This window comes from Chrysemys picta, chromosome 5, assembly GCF_011386835.1.
Source record: "Chrysemys picta bellii isolate R12L10 chromosome 5, ASM1138683v2, whole genome shotgun sequence".
NCBI classification, from domain to species: domain Eukaryota; kingdom Metazoa; phylum Chordata; order Testudines; family Emydidae; genus Chrysemys; species Chrysemys picta.
Genome location: NC_088795.1, coordinates 71,518,595 through 71,537,248, shown reverse-complemented (window position 1 = coordinate 71,537,248; position 18,654 = coordinate 71,518,595). Strand labels below are relative to the sequence as shown.

The 18,654-nt window shown below is 45.2% G+C and overlaps 1 protein-coding gene across 14 annotated transcripts in view; it reads left to right on the top strand.

Annotated features, from left to right (window-relative positions):
• NEK1 (NIMA related kinase 1) overlaps positions 1 to 18,654 on the top strand; it is a 142,206-nt gene that overhangs the window by 18,990 nt on the left and 104,562 nt on the right. For all 14 annotated transcript variants that reach the window (XR_010601405.1, XR_010601404.1, XR_010601406.1 and 11 more), the window contains exons 10-16: positions 2,049 to 2,249; positions 4,699 to 4,759; positions 8,065 to 8,222; positions 16,553 to 16,612; positions 16,928 to 16,987; positions 17,116 to 17,163; positions 17,273 to 17,347. Coding sequence is in view for 10 of the 14 variants with exons in the window: in XM_065596545.1 (XP_065452617.1) it covers positions 2,049 to 2,249; positions 4,699 to 4,759; positions 8,065 to 8,222; positions 16,553 to 16,612; positions 16,928 to 16,987; positions 17,116 to 17,163; positions 17,273 to 17,347 (663 nt within the window). In the remaining 4 variants the exon portion in view is untranslated. The remainder of the gene's footprint in view (positions 1 to 2,048; positions 2,250 to 4,698; positions 4,760 to 8,064; positions 8,223 to 16,552; positions 16,613 to 16,927; positions 16,988 to 17,115; positions 17,164 to 17,272; positions 17,348 to 18,654) is intronic.

Here is an 18,654-nt window from a genome sequence, read left to right as displayed (position 1 = left end):
AGCAAAGTGTAACGTTCCTTTCCTAGCAATATTGTGAACTTTACATTTAATTAGTTATTGGTGAATTCAGTCTGTATCTCTGGTGCAGTAGCATTAATGAGCTTCCTTTTTAGCATGCAGAAATGGTACAAAGGACAGACAAGTGTCTTCTGTTTCCTAGTTTTTTGTTTTTGTTTTTTTTAATATTATACCTTGCCAAGCCTCTAAAGAGCAGTATCTTTTTTGCAGACTATCCTTTTCCTGTTAGTGTATATTGCTCTTTTCCTTACCTTCCCATTCCACTTCACCCCTTTATTTTAGATAAAATTGAAATTAATATGTTTGATTTTGTTTCGGTATTGTCATTAAAAAATCACACTTCTGTCTGAAATTGTTTATCTAAAATTACTGTAACAGAAAGATTAGAGGAAAAATATTTTTCAGTTAGCTTGTGTAATCAGTCACTGTTTCCCATGTCTAGTCAATCAGTTTTCCCTGTTTGGTGGGTCACTGACATGACAACAGTAGAGAGAGAGACATTTTTAAAAATAGGAAAATATAATTGTAAAATGACAAAATTTGGAAAGGGGCTTCAGAGGCAGATGTGGTACTGGAAAGTATTTACCGTATATACTCGTTCATTAGCTGAATTTTTTTAGTAAAAAAGGGAAGCACCAGAGAAGGGGGTCGGCTTATGAATGGGTATAGAGAGGGAGAGGTGGGACACAGCCCCTCCCCACAACAGAGGGAGCAAGGAGAGGCAGCATGACCAGAAGGGAAGAGGCGGGGCCAGAGTCTTTCCGCTTCTGGCCACGCTGCTCTCCCCCCACCTCCGAAGCAACTGCAGCTCTGGGGCTGGCAGGCTGCAGCTGTGCCGCTCGGCCCCGCCCCCCAGAGCAGGCTGTGGCTGCACCACCTGGCCCACCAGAGCACACTGCAGCTGAGCTCCCCAGCCCAGCCCGCTGGAACATGCTGCGGCCGCGCCGCCCGGTCTGGCCCACCAGAGCAGCTCCAGCCAGGCCAGAGACATCCTCCCCTGGCCCTCCCCAGGTAAGGTGGGAAGGGATGGGATGGGGAGAGTGTGGGGGTCCTGGGCTAGGGATGGGGTCATGTGGGGGGTGGTCACAGGGGTTACTCCCCTAACCCCCAGCTTCTCTCCCCCGAAAAATTTCCCCACCAGTTGCTGTCCTGGCCCATCAGGGTAAGCAGCTGGCATGCCGGGACACTTTACTTAGGTTTACCTCCATGCCTGCGGATGCTCGAGGTAATGGCCCGGGAGCCAAAGTTTGCTGACCTCTGAATTATAGGGTCAGCTTATGAACAGGTCATAAAAATTTTCCATTTTTACTTATCCATCTTGGGGGGGGAGGGGAAGGTAGTTGGCTTATAAACGAACTGGCTTGTGATCGAGTATATACGGTGTGCATATATAATTTAATAGACTGGATTTCAAGTGATGTCCCTTTTTAACAGTTGTTCATCATAGTTTGCTTCCAAACCTGGGGTCTAATTAGTATTGTTGATTAGAGTGAATTCCAGAGAGGTGCCAGAGTACCTACAGCTCATGTTGAAATCTCAACACTTCTCAGGATTGGCCTTAAGTGAACACAGACCTTTTACTATCATTTTGTTCCTAGAGGAGTTTTCATAAGAGGATTGACAATCTTGTGAACTAAAAGGAAGGAGGCTAGCAAACTATATGCATTTTACTCCAAAACATTGTTTTGCATTACCATTGACTGTTGCCCAGCTCTGGGAACAATTTTTATTGGTTAACTGTAGGTACAGAACTAGCATAAAGCACAAAACACTTTTAGAATCCAAAAATTAGTCTTATTCTTTAGTGTGGCAGAATTGTATAACATTAAAGTATTTAGCATCAGATTACTCAATACAGAGCAAATTTGAGATCTAAAAGATCTTTTGATAAGGGCCCTTCAAATATTTAAATAGAAGTACCGTTATTTTTTATTTTGGTATGTTTATGTAAATTAAGTCCTTTGTGGCTGTGACAGTATGACAATATAAATATTAATGTATGCTAATTTCTCTCTTTCTGGTAATTATAGTTTGAAGCTGGTAACATGAAAAACCTGGTACTGAAGATAATCTCTGGATCTTTTCCTCCTGTTTCTCTGCATTATTCTTATGATTTACGTAATCTGCTTTCACAATTATTTAAAAGGAATCCTAGGGATAGACCATCAGTCAACTCCATATTGGAGAAAATCTTTATAGCCAAACGGGTGGAAAAATTTCTTACACCACAGGTATGGAAATTATTTTAAAATAGCTTAATAATTCTGCCCCTTTTATTTATTGTGCAGTATTCAGCCATGTGCACTTTTTATTATATTAAGATGCAAATTTAGAATATAAGATACTCATGAGAAATTACTTCCAAAAATACTACAATAGAAAGTAAAGAACTTGTATCTATTTTGAGGGAAAATAGTTACTACTATATTTAGCAAACAGTCACACTCACTATATCAGTAAAATGAACTACCAACAAATTTCATTTCAAGATGTTGAAGTATTGTTTCTGTTCCTGAATTTCAGTAATTCAGTTGTTTAATTTAAGTGCATCATGTCCTGTGTGAATGTATAGTTAAACTTGTAGTTAATCTTTGATTTATCTAATCATGTGGCTATCCATAACATGGGACTGACAATGAATTCAGTAACCTACTAGTAGCAAATGAACTGCTTTGTGACTATTTATTTAAGACTTAACCAGGTTTGGTGGGGGGGGCGTTTTTGTTTTTAAAGCAACCAGGAATGTTTAAATCAGGGGTCTCAAACACGCGGCCCGTGGGCTGCATGCGGCCCGCAGGGCTATTTCCTGCGGCCTGCCAAGCAGCCCGCCCCACCCGGCCTACCTACAGGCCAGGGGTGGGCAAAACGACACCCATGGGATTGCCCCCCTCGAGCCCTGCGCTGCTCCCTGAAGCGGCTGGCATCACGTCCCTGTGGCTGGGGGGAGGGGGGAAGCAGAGGGCTCCGTTTGTTGCCCTGGTTTCCAGGCACCGCCTCCCCGCAGCTCCGATTGGCCGGGAACGGGGAACCGCGGCCAATGGGAGCTTTGGGGGAGGTACCTGGAGGAGCGGCAAGCAGCGTGCGGAGCCCTGCATCCCCCTCCCCCAGGGACCGCAAGGACATGGTCCCAACTGCTTCGCCAGAGCCTGAAGCCCTCCTGCACCCCGCCCCCCAACTCCCTGCCCTGAGCCCTCTGCCTGCACCCCAATCCCCTGCCCTGAGTCCCACATCCCTCCTGCACCCCAACTCCCTGCCCTGAGCCCCTGCCACACCCTGCACCTCAACTCACTGCCCTGAGCCCCCGCTACACCCCTCCTGCCCCCTCTGGGGGCAGGGAGGGGGGCAGAGTTGGGGTGGGGACTTCGGGGAAGGGGTTGGAATGGGGGCGGGGAAGGGGTGGGAAGAGGCGGGGCAGGGCCTCATGGAAGGGGTGGAGTGGGGGCAGGGCCGGGGGCAGCAAAGGGGGGGTGTCAGTGATGCAGCCCTCGGGCCAATGAACTAGTCCTCATGGCCCTCCTGGTCATTTAAGTTTGAGACCCCTAGTTTAAATGGACATAGGAGTAAGTCTAAGGAAATTGTTCAACGTGCCTCTGTCCCTGTGGAATTCCATGATCGGTTTGGGTGATAATCTTTATATTGTTTTAATATAATACTAACAAGAATAGCAGATGGCAAACAATACTGATTTAATTTATTTATATATTTTTGGAGATGTGTAAATCTAATTCATATATAAATTGAAATTCCAAATGAACTTTTTAAACTTGCATTCTTACAGGAGTTGAAAATTCTCGTGGAATTTCTTTTAGAGCTAAAATGGGGTTGTTAGATCCCCATTGGGAGCAAATATTGTAAATAGTTTTTTAAAGAACTGTTTAGGGGCTTAACTGTCTAATGTTAACACTGGCTTAAGGGTTACCCTGTTCGTTCCTGTGATCTGACTTTGCTTCCTGAGGCCAGCATAGGTTTGGAATTTTCAATGGGGGTCTGAATAGCCATGAGTTAATTAGCAGTAATTTACCATATTCTAAAGGCAGTATTTCCTCCTGAGTCTAGTGAGGGGACTGGATGATGGGACTCTTTCACTGGAAGTTGTGCAAATCAACTGAAGGGATGTCGAATTAAAAAAAAAAAAATCTGAAAAACTTGTACCAACACTAGTAATTACTAATATCTAAAGATCTGAATGGATAATTTTTCTCAGTTTGTAAGTTTATTTGTGCATTTGACAGCACTTTGCATGATCAGTTTAGCTGTTTTCCAATGTATAGTCAGGTTTTTTTTTCCTTCTTGAAAAGATAAGACCTGTATAAACAACAAGGAAGCAGACAGATGCCCATAATGTTTTGTTTTATTTTAGTAGTTTACGTTTAACACAGGACTGTACTGTATTTGCGGGTTTTTTTCCTTTGTCTCTGCTGCTGCCTGATTCCATCTCACAGTATATAATGTTAGGCATGTATGTAAGTTTTAACAGAGTTAAGACCAAAGTTTGCAAATAAAGTTGAATTACAACCTTTACTTTCACGTGCATTCCCTATGTTTTTTCTAAGAAGGCTTTATCCGTGTGTGTGTGTTTTCCCTCATTTATGTAAGGAAAGTGAAGACTTTTGAAACACTTTAATCTTTTGCAGGTGCATGCATAAAAATTGTAGTAAAATAACTTTGCCTTTTGTTTAGCTTATTGCAGACGAATTCAGTCACAAAGTGTTCCACAAGTTTGACGCCCCTGTTGCACCAGGTAAATATGCACTAGTGCTCTGCAGTTATCTTCAGTTGCAGTAGGATAGATTGTGTTCAGATATGGAATTTATTTTGACCTGATATCAGAAACAACCTGGAAATAACTATAGATAGATTTTTAGGAAAGCATGTATGTGTAACCTCAATATTTAAACTAAAAATGAGCCTCTACTTTTAAAGATACATTTTACTCTTGCCACGTTATTTTCAAAAGTAAGCAGATTGCTAATATTGAACATCAATCAAGAGATTAATCAGTATTTCTGCTGCATAGGTTCTCTCCTCATTCATAACAAATTGGTAATACTTTACACTTGTGAATTTTGGAGGTGGTCCAGTGTTGTTGCTTGGAGGCTCCAGGTCTGAGCCTTTCAACTCAGGACCCAGAGTTTCTGCCTCTTGCAGAACAAGTTGGTGATTGTATTTCCCCCAATTGCTTTTTGTCTTAAAACTTCAATTTTTATTTGTTTTTATGCAGTAGTGACTTGACTTCATCTTGCAGCTCCCCTCTCACTCTCTCCAGATGAGAGGAATCACTGCAGCATTGAGGGTCTAACCCTCTAATTTCTCTGGTACAACACTGTTACCAGAACAATGTAGGGCATCTCCCCCTTCCACGGGCCTGGTGGCCCTCTGTGGGTTAGCTGAACCTTTTCCCTGTGAAAGAGCCTTCACACAGTAATACCCTTAATCTATATTTATTAGTAATTAATGAACAGAATACACATGCAAAGGATCTGATGCTCATTGCTCCCCATAAAACAGACTTCTCCCAATGGCCAGTTAGGATTGGATCGTCTGTGGTTCCAGCTTCTGCATAGTATGGTCATGCAGGGTCTCCGAGATGTAGCAGCTTTGATCTTAGGCTGCATCCCAGAGTTAGGGTCCAACAAACTTCTCTTCTGACTCTCATTATATAGTTAAAATGGGAGTTTTTCTTTGAGGAGTGTCCTTGTGGATGCTCCACTTCAGGTGAATCTGCATCCCTGCGATCAGAGAATTTCAGTACCAGTGCCTGGTTGGTTCGCACATGCGCTGGCCCCATCTTGTGTCGTCCCTGGCTGTTACATAGCACTGTGGGACCAACCCTCGCTCAGTACTTTCTCTACTGCCCTTGGCTTGAGATGGAGCAATGGCAGTGCCTCCAAGTTTACCTTTATCTTAAGAATTAGTCTAGATTAGGAGTAAGTGGATATCAGAGTTCCTCTGAGGCAATGAAAATCATGTGCCAGGCAAAGAAGAATCTACTGCCCTTTAAGGCAGTCCACATAAAGTAAGAGGTTAAATCATGCTTCACAGGCCCAGAAGGCCAGCTTTTTGTACTCAATAAACAGCCAAGGAACCTCTGCTGCATCTGCAGAAAGATAACATAACATAAGAACATAAGAAAGGCCGTACAGGGTCAGACCAAAGGTCCATCTAGCCCAGTATCCTGTCTACCGACAGTGGCCAATGCCAGGTGCCCCAGAGGGAGTGAACCTAACAGGCAATGATCAAGTGATCTCTCTCATACAACCAGTCACCCCAAAAAAACAAATACCCAGCCCTAGGAGCTTTTTATACAGGTATATTGGACTCCCCATCTTAGTATCAGATGTCAAAATTTATCAGACTAGCCAGATTAGGAAAGCCAGGTGCAGATTTATCTAGTCACCATTATCTCCAAAAGACAGGTTTGGAATTAGTTGCTTTGTCTATGTATTAACACTGTAGTTATCATGATGATAAGGTTATTTTTCTAGCTCCAGGAATCTTTCTGCACAAGGTAAGTGTTTTTTTCTTTACACAATTCTTGAGAAATAGTTCTCCCATCATTTGGTTCCAATCTTAAGTACTCCTTTGGGAAGGTTACACAAATGGTCATTCCTAGAGCTCTAAAGATATCTCAAGTAAGCACACATCGTTTGTATCCTGTTCATGCTGTTCCATACAAAATGCCAGTGGCTTAAGCTTTCAAAGTTGCTCTAGGCAAGATGTTAAAATACTGTGCTAGTTTGCATGTCAGGTATCTGGGTGACCATTCATAGAGGGAATTAAGGACCTTCCACATGTTTCTAATGGTATTGTGGGAAGAGACTCATCGAAGGAAGACTTGCAAAGAAGGTGTCCGCTTCTCTGTGAAGGTATTACTTGGTAGTAAGGTGCTACAGAGTTCCTAAGTAATTCCTTAAATTATGAGACTTTTGCTTTATATGGGAAAACTTCTATTTCTCCTTATTATTCTATTGTAGTAATTAAAATTTTTTGCTTTTTCCTTCCCTCACAACTTCTGTGAATCACATCTGCTACTTGACATTTGTTACGATTTGAGGGGAGAAGCTGTTTACCAGAATGAGAATTTTTGTACATGATGATTTTCATTCTGTTAGTAGTCTCTGTCCTTGTTTTAGCCCACCCTAGTAATCTGATAAATGACAGGAATACAATTATAGGAATTCCATAGAAGAGAAGCATTACCCATTTGTTATGAATGAGGAGAGAAACTGCAGGTAAGAAATTTCTTTCTGCTCGAAAGACTACTTTGTGTAGTCGAAATTTCTAAACTTGGTAGAGTTTAAGGGGCACTTTTGAGTCTGAAGAGACCTAGATAAGATCATCTCTTTTTCCCGCCAAACACATAGCAAACACAGCTCTCTTAAACTATGTGTTTGGTAGGTAAAAGAGATGATATCTGGACCTCTTCAGACGCAACTCTGTGGTTTTTTTTTTTTTTTTTTTTTTAAAAAGACTTTTATACAGTGTTGCAATAAATGTTGAAAGAAATTATATCTCAACCAAAGCATATTTTGACTGTTGGCAAAATAGTACATGTTCTAAAATATATTCTAGTATTGGTCCTGCATGCAAGCCCAACTACTGTAGAGACCAGTGTAAATGAGTATCCTATGGGCTTCATACAGTTGCATCTAATTTATTCAAACAACTTAAATTGCTGGAGCGGGAGAGGAAGACTTGCAAAGACACTACTGGAGCACATTTGTGTCCTAGGCCGGGCGTTTTGGGTATTTGAAATTTCTCTTGCTGTGCTTCTGTGGGGAGAGGAGATGATTTTCACTTTTGGGAGGGGAAGTATCTCAACTGTGAAGAAGATGCTATTTTGGTAGTTGTCTAATGAAAGTGAGGAAGGCTTGGAGTGAAGTTGTGCCCCTTTCTCAAATGAATACTCTGAATGTAGTCTGCGACTTTTGTCTTGATAACAGGTCAGGTAACTTGAGACAGAGCATTGCAACAAATCCAAAGAAGACCAGTTATGTAAGTTTAACTATGAGACAAACAATTCATATTTCTTCCTTTGTTGTTTAGTAAAAAGACCAGCTCAAGGACAAATCTGTGCTTCAGCTGTGCCAGCTCAGAAAATTACTAAACCTGCTGCAAAATATGGAGTGCCTTTAATGATCAAGAAATCTGGTGACGCATCTAAAAAATTTCATGAGAAGAAGCCATTAGCTAAATTTAGACAGGTGAGGGCACAAGAGTGGTAATAATGAAGGTACATAATTCCAGAAGTTTGTTTTCATTAACTAATTTGATTTACCTTACTTAAGCTACTTAAAATACTAGTCCACTAATATCCTATTATAGTTGGTTTTCATTTACATCTGTTTTATTGACACACATCTACACAGGAAATAGTTGCATTTAGGTAAACCAAATATATGCCTTGTTTTATTTCTTCTTATTTTGTAAGCAGATGTTGCAGAATTTGGGAGAATACTATCAGTTGTTTGGTTTGGAACGCTACTTAAGTTTGCTGCAGCTTGAATGGTTTCAGTAACCTCATTTTGTGGTAGACAGTCTTAGGAATACAGTAACTTACAAGTGAAGTTTGCAGAGCCCCTTGAACTATTTTTAATAGTCACTATTCAGAGTATTCTCTGTGCCTCTACTTCTTCATTTGAGATCTGTTGATGGAAAAGCACTACATAAGAGCTTGGTATTATTACTTAGATATTTTTCTGGTTAATCCATTTGATGTTCAGATCTATTTCTTTCTGTTAGCAAGTTTACTTGTTCCATATTCAGCACTTTCAAACTTAAACATACAGTGTGATCAGTAGATAAGAACATAAGAACGACCTTACTGGGTCAGACCAAAGGTCCGTCCAGCCCAGTATCCTGTCTTCTGACAGTGGCTAATGCCAGGTGCCCCAGAGGGAATGAACAGAACATCAAGTGATCCATTTCCTGTCGCTCATTCCCAGCTTCTGGCAAACAGATGGCACATCTAAGCAAATTGTCTGTGTTAATACACAATACATGTCCATAATGTACTGGGCTCTTCAGAGAATGCAGAAGTTGAACTAGACTGAGGAGGAAGGTACCTCTAAATGAGTACATCCTCTTCTAAAGCAACTGCATTTGTATGGAGGGGTGTAACAAAATCCTGGCAGAACAAAATTAGGAAGCTAGTTAGACTGTCCTTTCCACTGATTAGTCTTTAAAAGGTTCCATATGTTTTGAAGGGGGTACCACTGGACTTTGTGAACAAAACCAAATTTGGTGTATGAAATTTTAATGGAATTTGTGATCTTAATAATGGATTTGAAAAGTAGAAGGAGGATAAAACTGTGTTTCGAGAAGAAAATTGGCAATATGGTGTGGCATGAGGCCAGAATGATGGATACATCTGGCAAAGCCATAATTTAATGGAGATATCCTATCTCCTAGAACTGGAAGGGACCTTTGAAAGGTCATCGAGTCCAGCCCCCTGCCTTCACTAGCAGGACCAAGTACTGATTTTGCCCCAGATCCCTAAGTGGCCCCCTCAAGGATTGAACTCACAACCCTGGGTTTAGCAGGCCAATGCTCAAACCACTGAGCTATCCCTCCCCCCTTCAAACAGCTGTTTGAAGACTCAATCTATTCAAGTTTCACTTTAAAATAAAACTAAAAGTAAAACACTACATTGTGTATACAAAAATGATGAAATTCAAAGCAATGGTGCCTGCAATAAGTGGAACTCTACCATATTGTTCCTGCTTCTTTCATTGATTGACTGTGACCTTGTATAAAGTGACAGGCAAAGTATATGTTTTAAATATCTGCTTGCCTGAACAGAGGGAGCCAAGGGGACAAAATTATATCACAAAACCATGACCCTTTTCCAACAAACAGAAGAGCACATATCTCTAAATATAGTAGAATCTCAGAGTTACGAACACCTCAGGAATGGAGGGTGTTCGTAATTCTGAAATGTTTGTAACTCTGAACAAAATGTTGTTATGGTGGTTCTTTCAAAAGTTCACAACTGAACATTAACTTCATAAAGCTTTGAAACTTTGCTAAGCAGACGAAAAATGTTGCTTTTAACCATTTTAATTTAAATGAAACAAGCACCGAAACAGTTTCCTTACCTTGTCAAATCTTTTTTTAAACTGGTTTGTTTGTTTAACACAGTACCGTACTATATTTGCATTTACTTTTTTGTTTTTGTTTCTGCTGCTGCCTGATTGCATACTTCTTCGAGTGATTGCTCATGTGTATTCCACAATAGGTGTGCATACTTGCCATGTGCACCGGTGCCGGAAGTTCTTCCTCTAGCAGTACCCATAGGGGAGCCCCCCTAGCAATCCCTGGAGTGGTGCCTCCATGGCGCAGTATAAAGGACGCTGCGCACTCCCCCCACCCTCAGTTCCTTCTTGCCGCCAGTGAAGGTGCTTCAGAACTGCTCTGCTCCAGCTTGTCTGAAGCTTCCCTCCAGAACTCTTGTTCATTCAATGTAGTAGTGCCTGTAGTTGAAGTAGTTAGATTAGTTTAGTTTAGTGCGCCGAAGCCGGGACATGCCCCGTGCCTGAGGTTTTAAGTCGTGTTACACTTGTAGGCGGCCGATGCCAGTGAGTGATTTGTACATGGACTTTTTACGCTGTTTGGGTGAAACCCATCTCAGCGATCGCTGCAAGATTTGCAGGTCTTTCAAGCCTTGGACCAAGAGAGAAAGAGACATTCGCCTCGGGGCTATTCTGATGGAGTCGGCATTGAAGGCTAGGAAGAGGCCTTCTCCGCTGCGGCACCAGAGCAAAACCCCAGGACAAGCTAGACCCATGTTGGGCAGTCCTTAGTTCCCATCAGCCTCTAGGCCTCCGACTCAGGTCGAGCGGAGTAGCCTGGCCCATTCGGAGCAGACTTCCACAGATATCCGGATGCCCTCCATGCAGGAGGCCCTGCAAGTGGCCCGGGATGTTATGTCCATGCCTGTACCGCCAACAGTGGCTCTGCGGTCCAGAGGCAAGCCACCACTGGGATCTCCACAGTTGCCCCTGGCTCAGTATCGTTTGCAGTCAAGGGAATGTTCCCGACGCTGTTCGCTGCTCAGTGACCATCCCATGCGTAGTCCACGCCGGTCACCGTCAACCCACACCAGGTAGTCGGAACCCAGACAGACAGGGGCTCCACGCACCGCTCTGCTTCGAGGAGCAGGCCCCATTGAGACAGATGACACCGAAGGTCTTTGTCTCCGAGGGGCTACCGTAGTCATTCGCAACATGAACCTTGATGCCGTTCCCGTTGGTCATCTCGCTTCAGGACCCTGCCATGGTACTGCTCCTGCAGTCCCGGGCATTGATCGCCGTCACAGATCCGCCTGCCGGAGCCGATCACGGAGCAGTTGCTACCGGTGGTACCATTCGTCCACATCGGGATCACGGTCTCGTGGTCGGCACCGTTCCCGATGCCGCCACTTCTCCTGGTCCAGGGACAGCGGCAGGTCGTACGCCAGCCCAGCCTCCCTTCGTAGTCGTCGATCGATGGGACAGGCCAGTCAGGCTGAACAGCCTCCTCCCCAGGTGCCGCAGCAGGTGCAGTGGCACTGGGCTCCGTGGCCAGCACCGTGGTTCCAAAGGGCCCCGTGGCCCCTGACGCAGTCCCCGGTGGGGGCTCGCTCGGTGGCCAGAACCTCGGAACGGCCGTCGGCCTCCCTGTTCTAGCCTCTGAGAAAGGAGTCGGTGGAATGCGCATCTTTGGTGCCGTGCCCAGAGGGCGACCAAGTGGTGGGTCCTCCGGTACTGGTAGACACGCAAAGTACTGCGCCCACCTCCTCACCTTCCTCTGATGAGGTGATTACAGCCCCTCCCCCCTCTGTTCAGCAAGAGGACTCTAAAGCCCATCAGGAACTATTGAAAAGGGTGACATCAAGCCTCAACCTTCAGGCCGAGGAGGTGGGGGAGCCCTCGGACTCCCTCTTCAGCATCCTATCCACCTCGGTACCGGGCAGGGTGGCCCTTCCACTCCACGAAGGGGTGGCAAAAATTTCAAATGCCTTGTGGCAAACCCTGGCTTCCTTGCTCCCCATCTCTAAGAGGGCGCAATGCAAGTACTTTGTGCCTGCCAAGGGGCATGAATATCTGTACACCCGCCCCACTCCCAACTCCCTGGTGGTCAAGTCGGTCAACCACAGAGAATGGCAGGGCCAACCAGCCTCTACTCCAAAAAATAAAGACTCAAGGAGGCTGGACTTATTTGGGAGGAAAATTTATTTGTCCTCGAGTTGCCAGTTACAGGTGGCAAACCATCAGGCTCTCCTGGGTCGGTATGAGTTCAATCTGTGGGGCTCTCTGCCCAAATTCAAGGACTCCCTCCAGGAGCATGACAGGAAGGATTTCAAGGCTCTGGTGGAGGAGGGTACAGCGGCTGCCAGGGCAACCCTGCAGGCACCGTCGGATGCGGCAGATACGTCTGCCTCCGCAGCCTCCATTAGGAGGGCGTCGTGGCTCCTGTGCCTCACTGGACAGCCCAGACAGCAGAACTCCTTGCGGACATCCCATTTGATGGCAAGGCCCTGTTTGCGGAACAGACAGATGTGAAGCTGCACAGCCTGCAAGATTCCTGCACTACGCTTAAGACACTGGGCCTCTATGTTCCAGCTCTGGCTAGACCTAAGTTTAAGCCACAGCAGGCTCCCACCCAGGCCACCCATTCTAAATACGAGCCACCTTATAAAAAGTCATGTGACTATAAAAAATGCCTATAGAGGCAGTCCCGGTCTGCCCCCCAGCCTGGGGCCTCCAAGGGAAAACAGGCAAGAAAATGGCAGTTTTGACAGGATGCCCGGGGGCAACCTACCAGTTCACACCAGGGATCCACCAGCACTAAAGCTTCCCTTCTCCAACCGGTTGTGTGCTTTTCTCCCAGAGTGGTCGGGGCTGATTTCGGACAGTTGGGTCCTCAACACCCTCTCCTGGTGCTACACCCTCCAGTTTACCTCCACCCTGTCCAACCACCCTCCGCCCCGTCCCTCCTGGGGGACCCTTCTAACAAGGCCCTGCTCGAGCAGGAGGTGGGGTGGCTCCTTGGCTTAGGAGTGGTGGAAGTGGTACCAGCGAAGTTCAAAGGCAAGGGCTACTACTCCTGCTATTTCCTTATCCTGAAGGCCAAAGCGGGGTTCAGGCCCATGTTGGACCTGCAAGGTCTGAACCAGTACGTAGTAAAGCTCAAGTTTTGCGTGGTCTCTCTGGCCTCGATCATCCCCTCCCTGGATCCCAGGGACTGGTACACCGCCCTCGATCTGCAGGACCCGTACTTCCACATTCATATATTTGAGGGGCACAGGTGCTTCCTCCATTTCATGGTTGGGCAGGAGCACTATCAATTTATGGTCCTCCCATTTGGCCTGTCCACTGCTCCCAGGGTATTCACAAAGTATTCACAAAGTGCATGTCTGTGGTGGCGGCCTACCTCAGACTGGTTGATCAAGGGCAGCTCCCAGTTGCAGGTGTGGGATCACGTCATGCTCCTCCTGTCCATGTGCGCCACCCTCGGCCTGTTAGTCCCGGTACAGTGCACAGAGTTTATCGGGGCAGTCCTGGATGCGACATCAGCTAGGGCCTCCCTCCCACCAGACATTCGAGTCCCTGAAAGGACTTATCAACACAGCACAAGGTTTCCCGTGATGACAGGCAGAGCGTGTCCAGCTCCTGGGTCACATGTCGGCGTGCATGTATGTGGTTTGCCATGCCAGATTCAGGATGGGGCCCCTCTAGCTGTGGTTGGCCTCGATGTTTTCCCAGGCCCGGGACAGGATGGACAAGGTCCTCACGGTGCCCAAGCCAGTGCTCGCCTCCCTACAATGGTGCTCCATCCCGGGTCCCGTTCAGGGGCAAGCCCCTGTTGGTGGAGCTGGTCTCCGATGCATTGGACCTGGGGTGGGGAGCCCATGTGGGGGACATTCAGACCCAAGGTCTGTGGTCCGCACAGGACCTTGCCCTGCATATAAATGTCAAGGAACTCAGGGTGGTCCGGCTGGCGTGCGTGGCCTTCCGCTCGCATCTGAATGGCAGAGTGGTCAGGGTTCTCACAGACAACATGGCCTCAATGTTTTACGTCAACAGGCAACGTGGGACCTGCTCCTCTGCCTTCTGCCAGGAAGCCCTCAAGCCTTCACAGCGTCCGTGAGACTTCTGTATAGCCCACGACGTTTGCCTACCACCTACAGGGTGCCTGGAACTCCTGGGCGGATCGCCTGAGCCGAGACTTGCCTCTCAGCATGTGTGGTCTCTACACCCAGAGGCGGTGCACAGGGTTTCCCAAGAGTGGGGAACTCCCCTGGTGGACCTGTTTGCGACTCGGCAGAATCACCGATATCCTCGGTTCTGCTCCAAAGGGGGCTGGGAGTGGGAGCTATCTCCGATGCCTTCCTCCTATCCTGGTCAGGCCAGCTTCTCTATGCCTTCCCCCTTTTTTCCGCTGATCAGCCAGGTCTTAGAAAAGATAAAGATGGACAGGGCCAGGGTCCTCCTGGTTGCCCCAGCGTGGCCCAGGCAACATTGGTACAGGACCTTCACAAACCTGATGGTCGCCCCGCTGTGGCCGTTGCTGTCCTCCCAGGACCATGGCCGCCTCCTCCACCCCAACCTAGCAGCACTCTACCTCACGGCGTGGCTGCTCAATGGTTCGACCGGGAGGAAAGGATGTGCTGGAAGGGGTTCAGTGCATCCTCTTGGAAAGCAGGCAACCCTCCATGCACCGGGCCTACTTGGCAAAGTGGTCTCGGTTTTCCCAGTGGGCGGCTCAGCGGGGCGTTTCCCCAGTGGCTTCCCCAATCCAGCTCGTTTTGGACTACCTCCTTCACCTTAGAGCCCAAGGCCTGGTGCTCTCTTACGTCAAGGTGCACTTGGCAGCCATATCGGCCTGCCGGTGCAGGGGCACACAGTATTCTCCCATGCTATGACTGGCCGATTCTTTAAAGGCTGGATTGTCTCTTCCTGTACGTTAGGCCCCCAGTCCTGCAGTGCGACCTGAACTTGGTGCTGGCCGGTTGACGGGTCCCCGTTTTGAGCCGTTAGCTACTTGCTCCTGGTCGCACCTCTCGTGAAAGGTTGCCTTCCTGGTGGCGATCATGTCAGTTAGACAGAGCCCCCGTACACTGTGTTCCATAAAGATAAGGTCCAGCTCTGCCCACATCCTTCATTCCTCCCAAAGGTGGTCTTTGCCTACCATGTGAGTCGGGATGTTTTCCTGCCGGTCCTGTGCCCCAAGCCACATACGTCCAGTGAAGAGCGCTGCCTCCACATGCTGGATGTGAGATGGGCTCTGGCCTTTTACCTGGACTGGACTAGGAAGTCTTCGCAGCTGTTCATCGCCTCGGCCGAACACATGAGGTGTCGGCCAATCTCCACTGAGTGGCTCTCCAACTGGATTACCTCATGCATCTGTACCTGTTATGACCTAGCGGGAATCCCTCCGCCCTCAATTGTGAGGGCACACTCGACTAGGGTGCAAGCCTCGTCAGCTTCCTTTTTAGCCCATGTCCCCATTCAGGACATTTGCAGAGCTGCCACATGGTCTTCAGTTCACACGTTCACCTCGCATTATGTGATAGTCTCCCAGACCAGGAAAGATGCCGGGTTTGGCAGGTCTGTGCTTTGTCCTGGCAATTTGTGAACTCGTACCCACCTCCAACAGTTATAGCTTGGAATCACCTATTGTGGAATACACATGAGCAATCACTCGAAGAAGAAAAGATGGTTACCTTTTCCGTAACTGGTGTTCTTTTGAGATGTGTTGCTCATGTCTATTCCACATCCCGCCCTCCTTCCCCTCTGTTGGAGTTGTTTGACAAGAAGGAACTGAGGATGGGGGGAGTGCGCTGTGCCCCTTATACTGTGCCATGGATGCGCCACGCCAGGGGTCGCTGCGGCGCTCCCATACGGGTACAGCTAGGGGAAGAACTTCTGGCACTGGGTGCATGTGGCAAGCATGCACACCTCTTGTGGAATGCACATGTTCAATACATCTTGAACACCGGTTACAGAAAAGGTAACTGTCTTTTCCGGTTCCAAAGCAGGTGTGTGGTTGACCAGTCAGTTTGTAACTCTGGTGTTTGTCACTCTGAGGTTCTACTGTACATAAATACCATTTAGCAGTGTTATTACATAAGAATAAAGTATTAACTATAGTTTGAACAAAATCTGTAGTTGGAAATTTCGAGGCCAACTTGTTTTCCCAGTGAGCACTGTGATTGACATCTCCAGGGACCTTCAACTTGTTAAGGAGGAGGGCATAGAGGATCAGTGGGCATTGATATTCTCAGGGAAGAGAAATAAACAGGAAAGATAAAATTGAGCTTTTAAAAGTATTTGCTCATTTGTTTTGACCAGCTAGAACCTCACCCTAGATCTTAACAGCATCTTCTGTTTCAGGCACGCTTCAGAATAATAGATGAAGCTGCATTGTGAAATATTGTTCTTTTTTAAATTATTGCTCTCTTACTTCCTGACTTTCACTTTCCTGTTATTTTGGGATCTAGAAAGTACCATGCACTGACATACCTAATTTGTAGTTTTTACCTTTTATCTAGGTGCATCCAACTCCAATGAAGAAAATGAATCCAGGAGAAGAAAGGAGGAAAATGTTTGAGGTATAAAGACGCCCATCTACCTGTTTTCAAGCTACATCAAAAACAAAACAAGAACAAAAAGATTTTTAAAATGCATAATAAAACCTCCAAACCTTTCCTCCTTATTTCTTTCCTCCAAACAACCTCTAACTTCTTAATTTTTGCCTTCCTAGGCATGCCTCTGCCACTGGAGTAGTAACTTTCTTGATCTAAATTTGCTGAAAGTAGTGTTCATTGATTAAATTGAGAAATTCATTCTCTCTCTCATTTATTTATTTATTTTTATTGTATGTATGTATGTGTATATATACACACGCACACACACTTATTTTTCAGGAAGCTGCAAAAAAGAGAAGATTCGAATTACTTGAGAAGGAAAAGCGACAAAGAGACCAGGTAGACAAAATACTTTGGCTTTTTTTCTATTTACAATGATGTTTAAGTAATAAAATGTTCCCTTGTGAATTATGTCATAAATGACCTCAGAATATATACTTTAATATTCCAACTGTTCAAATTTTCAGATCAGTTTACTGAAGGCGGAGCAGATGAGAAGACTGGAAAAGGAAAGGGTAAAATATGTTTAAATTTTATTTTTAATGGTGGAATTGAATTTTTATTAGAAAAATGAATCCTTGAACTTTTATTCCCCCCCCCCTTTTTTTTTTTTGTCTTCTCCAGATGGAACGGATAAACAGAGCCAGGGAACAAGGCTGGAGAAATGTGCTTAGTTCAGGTGGAAGTGGTGAAGTTAAGGTTGGTAGCAGATGCTGAAATATATAGCACAGTCTTTCTTTTCTCTCCCTTTTATTTATCTTCCATAGCATGTTGTTTTCTCCAGAACAGATAGATGCTTATCTACATGTGGGGCTACCCCCAGTACCAATCTATGAACAGTCTTAGCAATACTGAATAATGGCCCCCTTCACATACCCAACTTCTTGGCATTTGAGTACACTTTTCTGATTTCTAAGGTGTTCCATCAAATTTTTGTATCAATCTTCACACACCCCATTTGTTTCCTTCTCCCATTGCTCCCTCTTGTCCTTTTTCTATACTGAATCTATGCATGGAACAACCACCTTCTCTTTGTTCAAATGCCTCATAATTTTCTGTCTAGGTATTTTTATGGCTCCCAACAACATAATATCTGAGCCCCTCCCCTATGAGAGATTTGTGTTGTTCCTTTCTGCCTTTCGAGTCCATAGGAAAAATAGCTTGCCTAATTTATCAGTAGCAAGTGTTTGTGTAAATAACGTGCTGAGAGAAAGTTGAGAGTGAAGAAAAAAGCTTTTTTCCATTAGTTCTGAAAGAGGTGAGGTCTGTTGTATTAATTTAGATGGAATATAGGAGATTAAAGATGCTAAATAAATTTAGTTACTGTTTAACATTGAACAGTGTTTGGGGTTTGGTATGCAGAGGCTGTAGCTTGCTTCCTATTATAGCAAATGCAGTCTTAAAAATTCTTTTAACTTTTATTAAAGATACAGAAAAGAGAGAAACAGAAAAGCATTTGAAATGTCAAGTATTTAGTAGGGCTTTTATTTTAATTTTTTGATACTGGAGTTTTAGAAGAGGTTTGTTTAGGGGTTTTTGGTTGAGATGAGCTGGAGCTGCTGTTTAAAATAAAACAAAATCAGACATTAGGTGATGGTTAAGAGCTGGTAGAGTGGCCATCTTGTTTGGATTATTTTTTTTTTTTGGGCCTAGTTTGGTTAGGACATTTTTTAGGATTAGGATGAAGGTCTGGGGTTTTAGGAAATGATGGAGGAGGCTGTCATGATGGTGAAGCTTATGTTAGCGTCTGGTATTTTATTTTATTTATTTATTTTACTTTTTAAAAAAAGAGGTGATGTTGGTGGAGTAGCTCATTTCCCTCATTATTTTTTCAACTAATTAGGCTGAGTTTTTGATGCACTCATTTTAGTTGATTAATTTTTGGAAAGTTCTTCACTCTTGCAAGAGTGACTTATGTAGTCTACATCCGGAGAAAGTTCTGTTTTGCATGCTTTTGGGGCTCTCCTAGTGGGTGGGAACATTATTGTTGTGGGAAGTCAGGCACA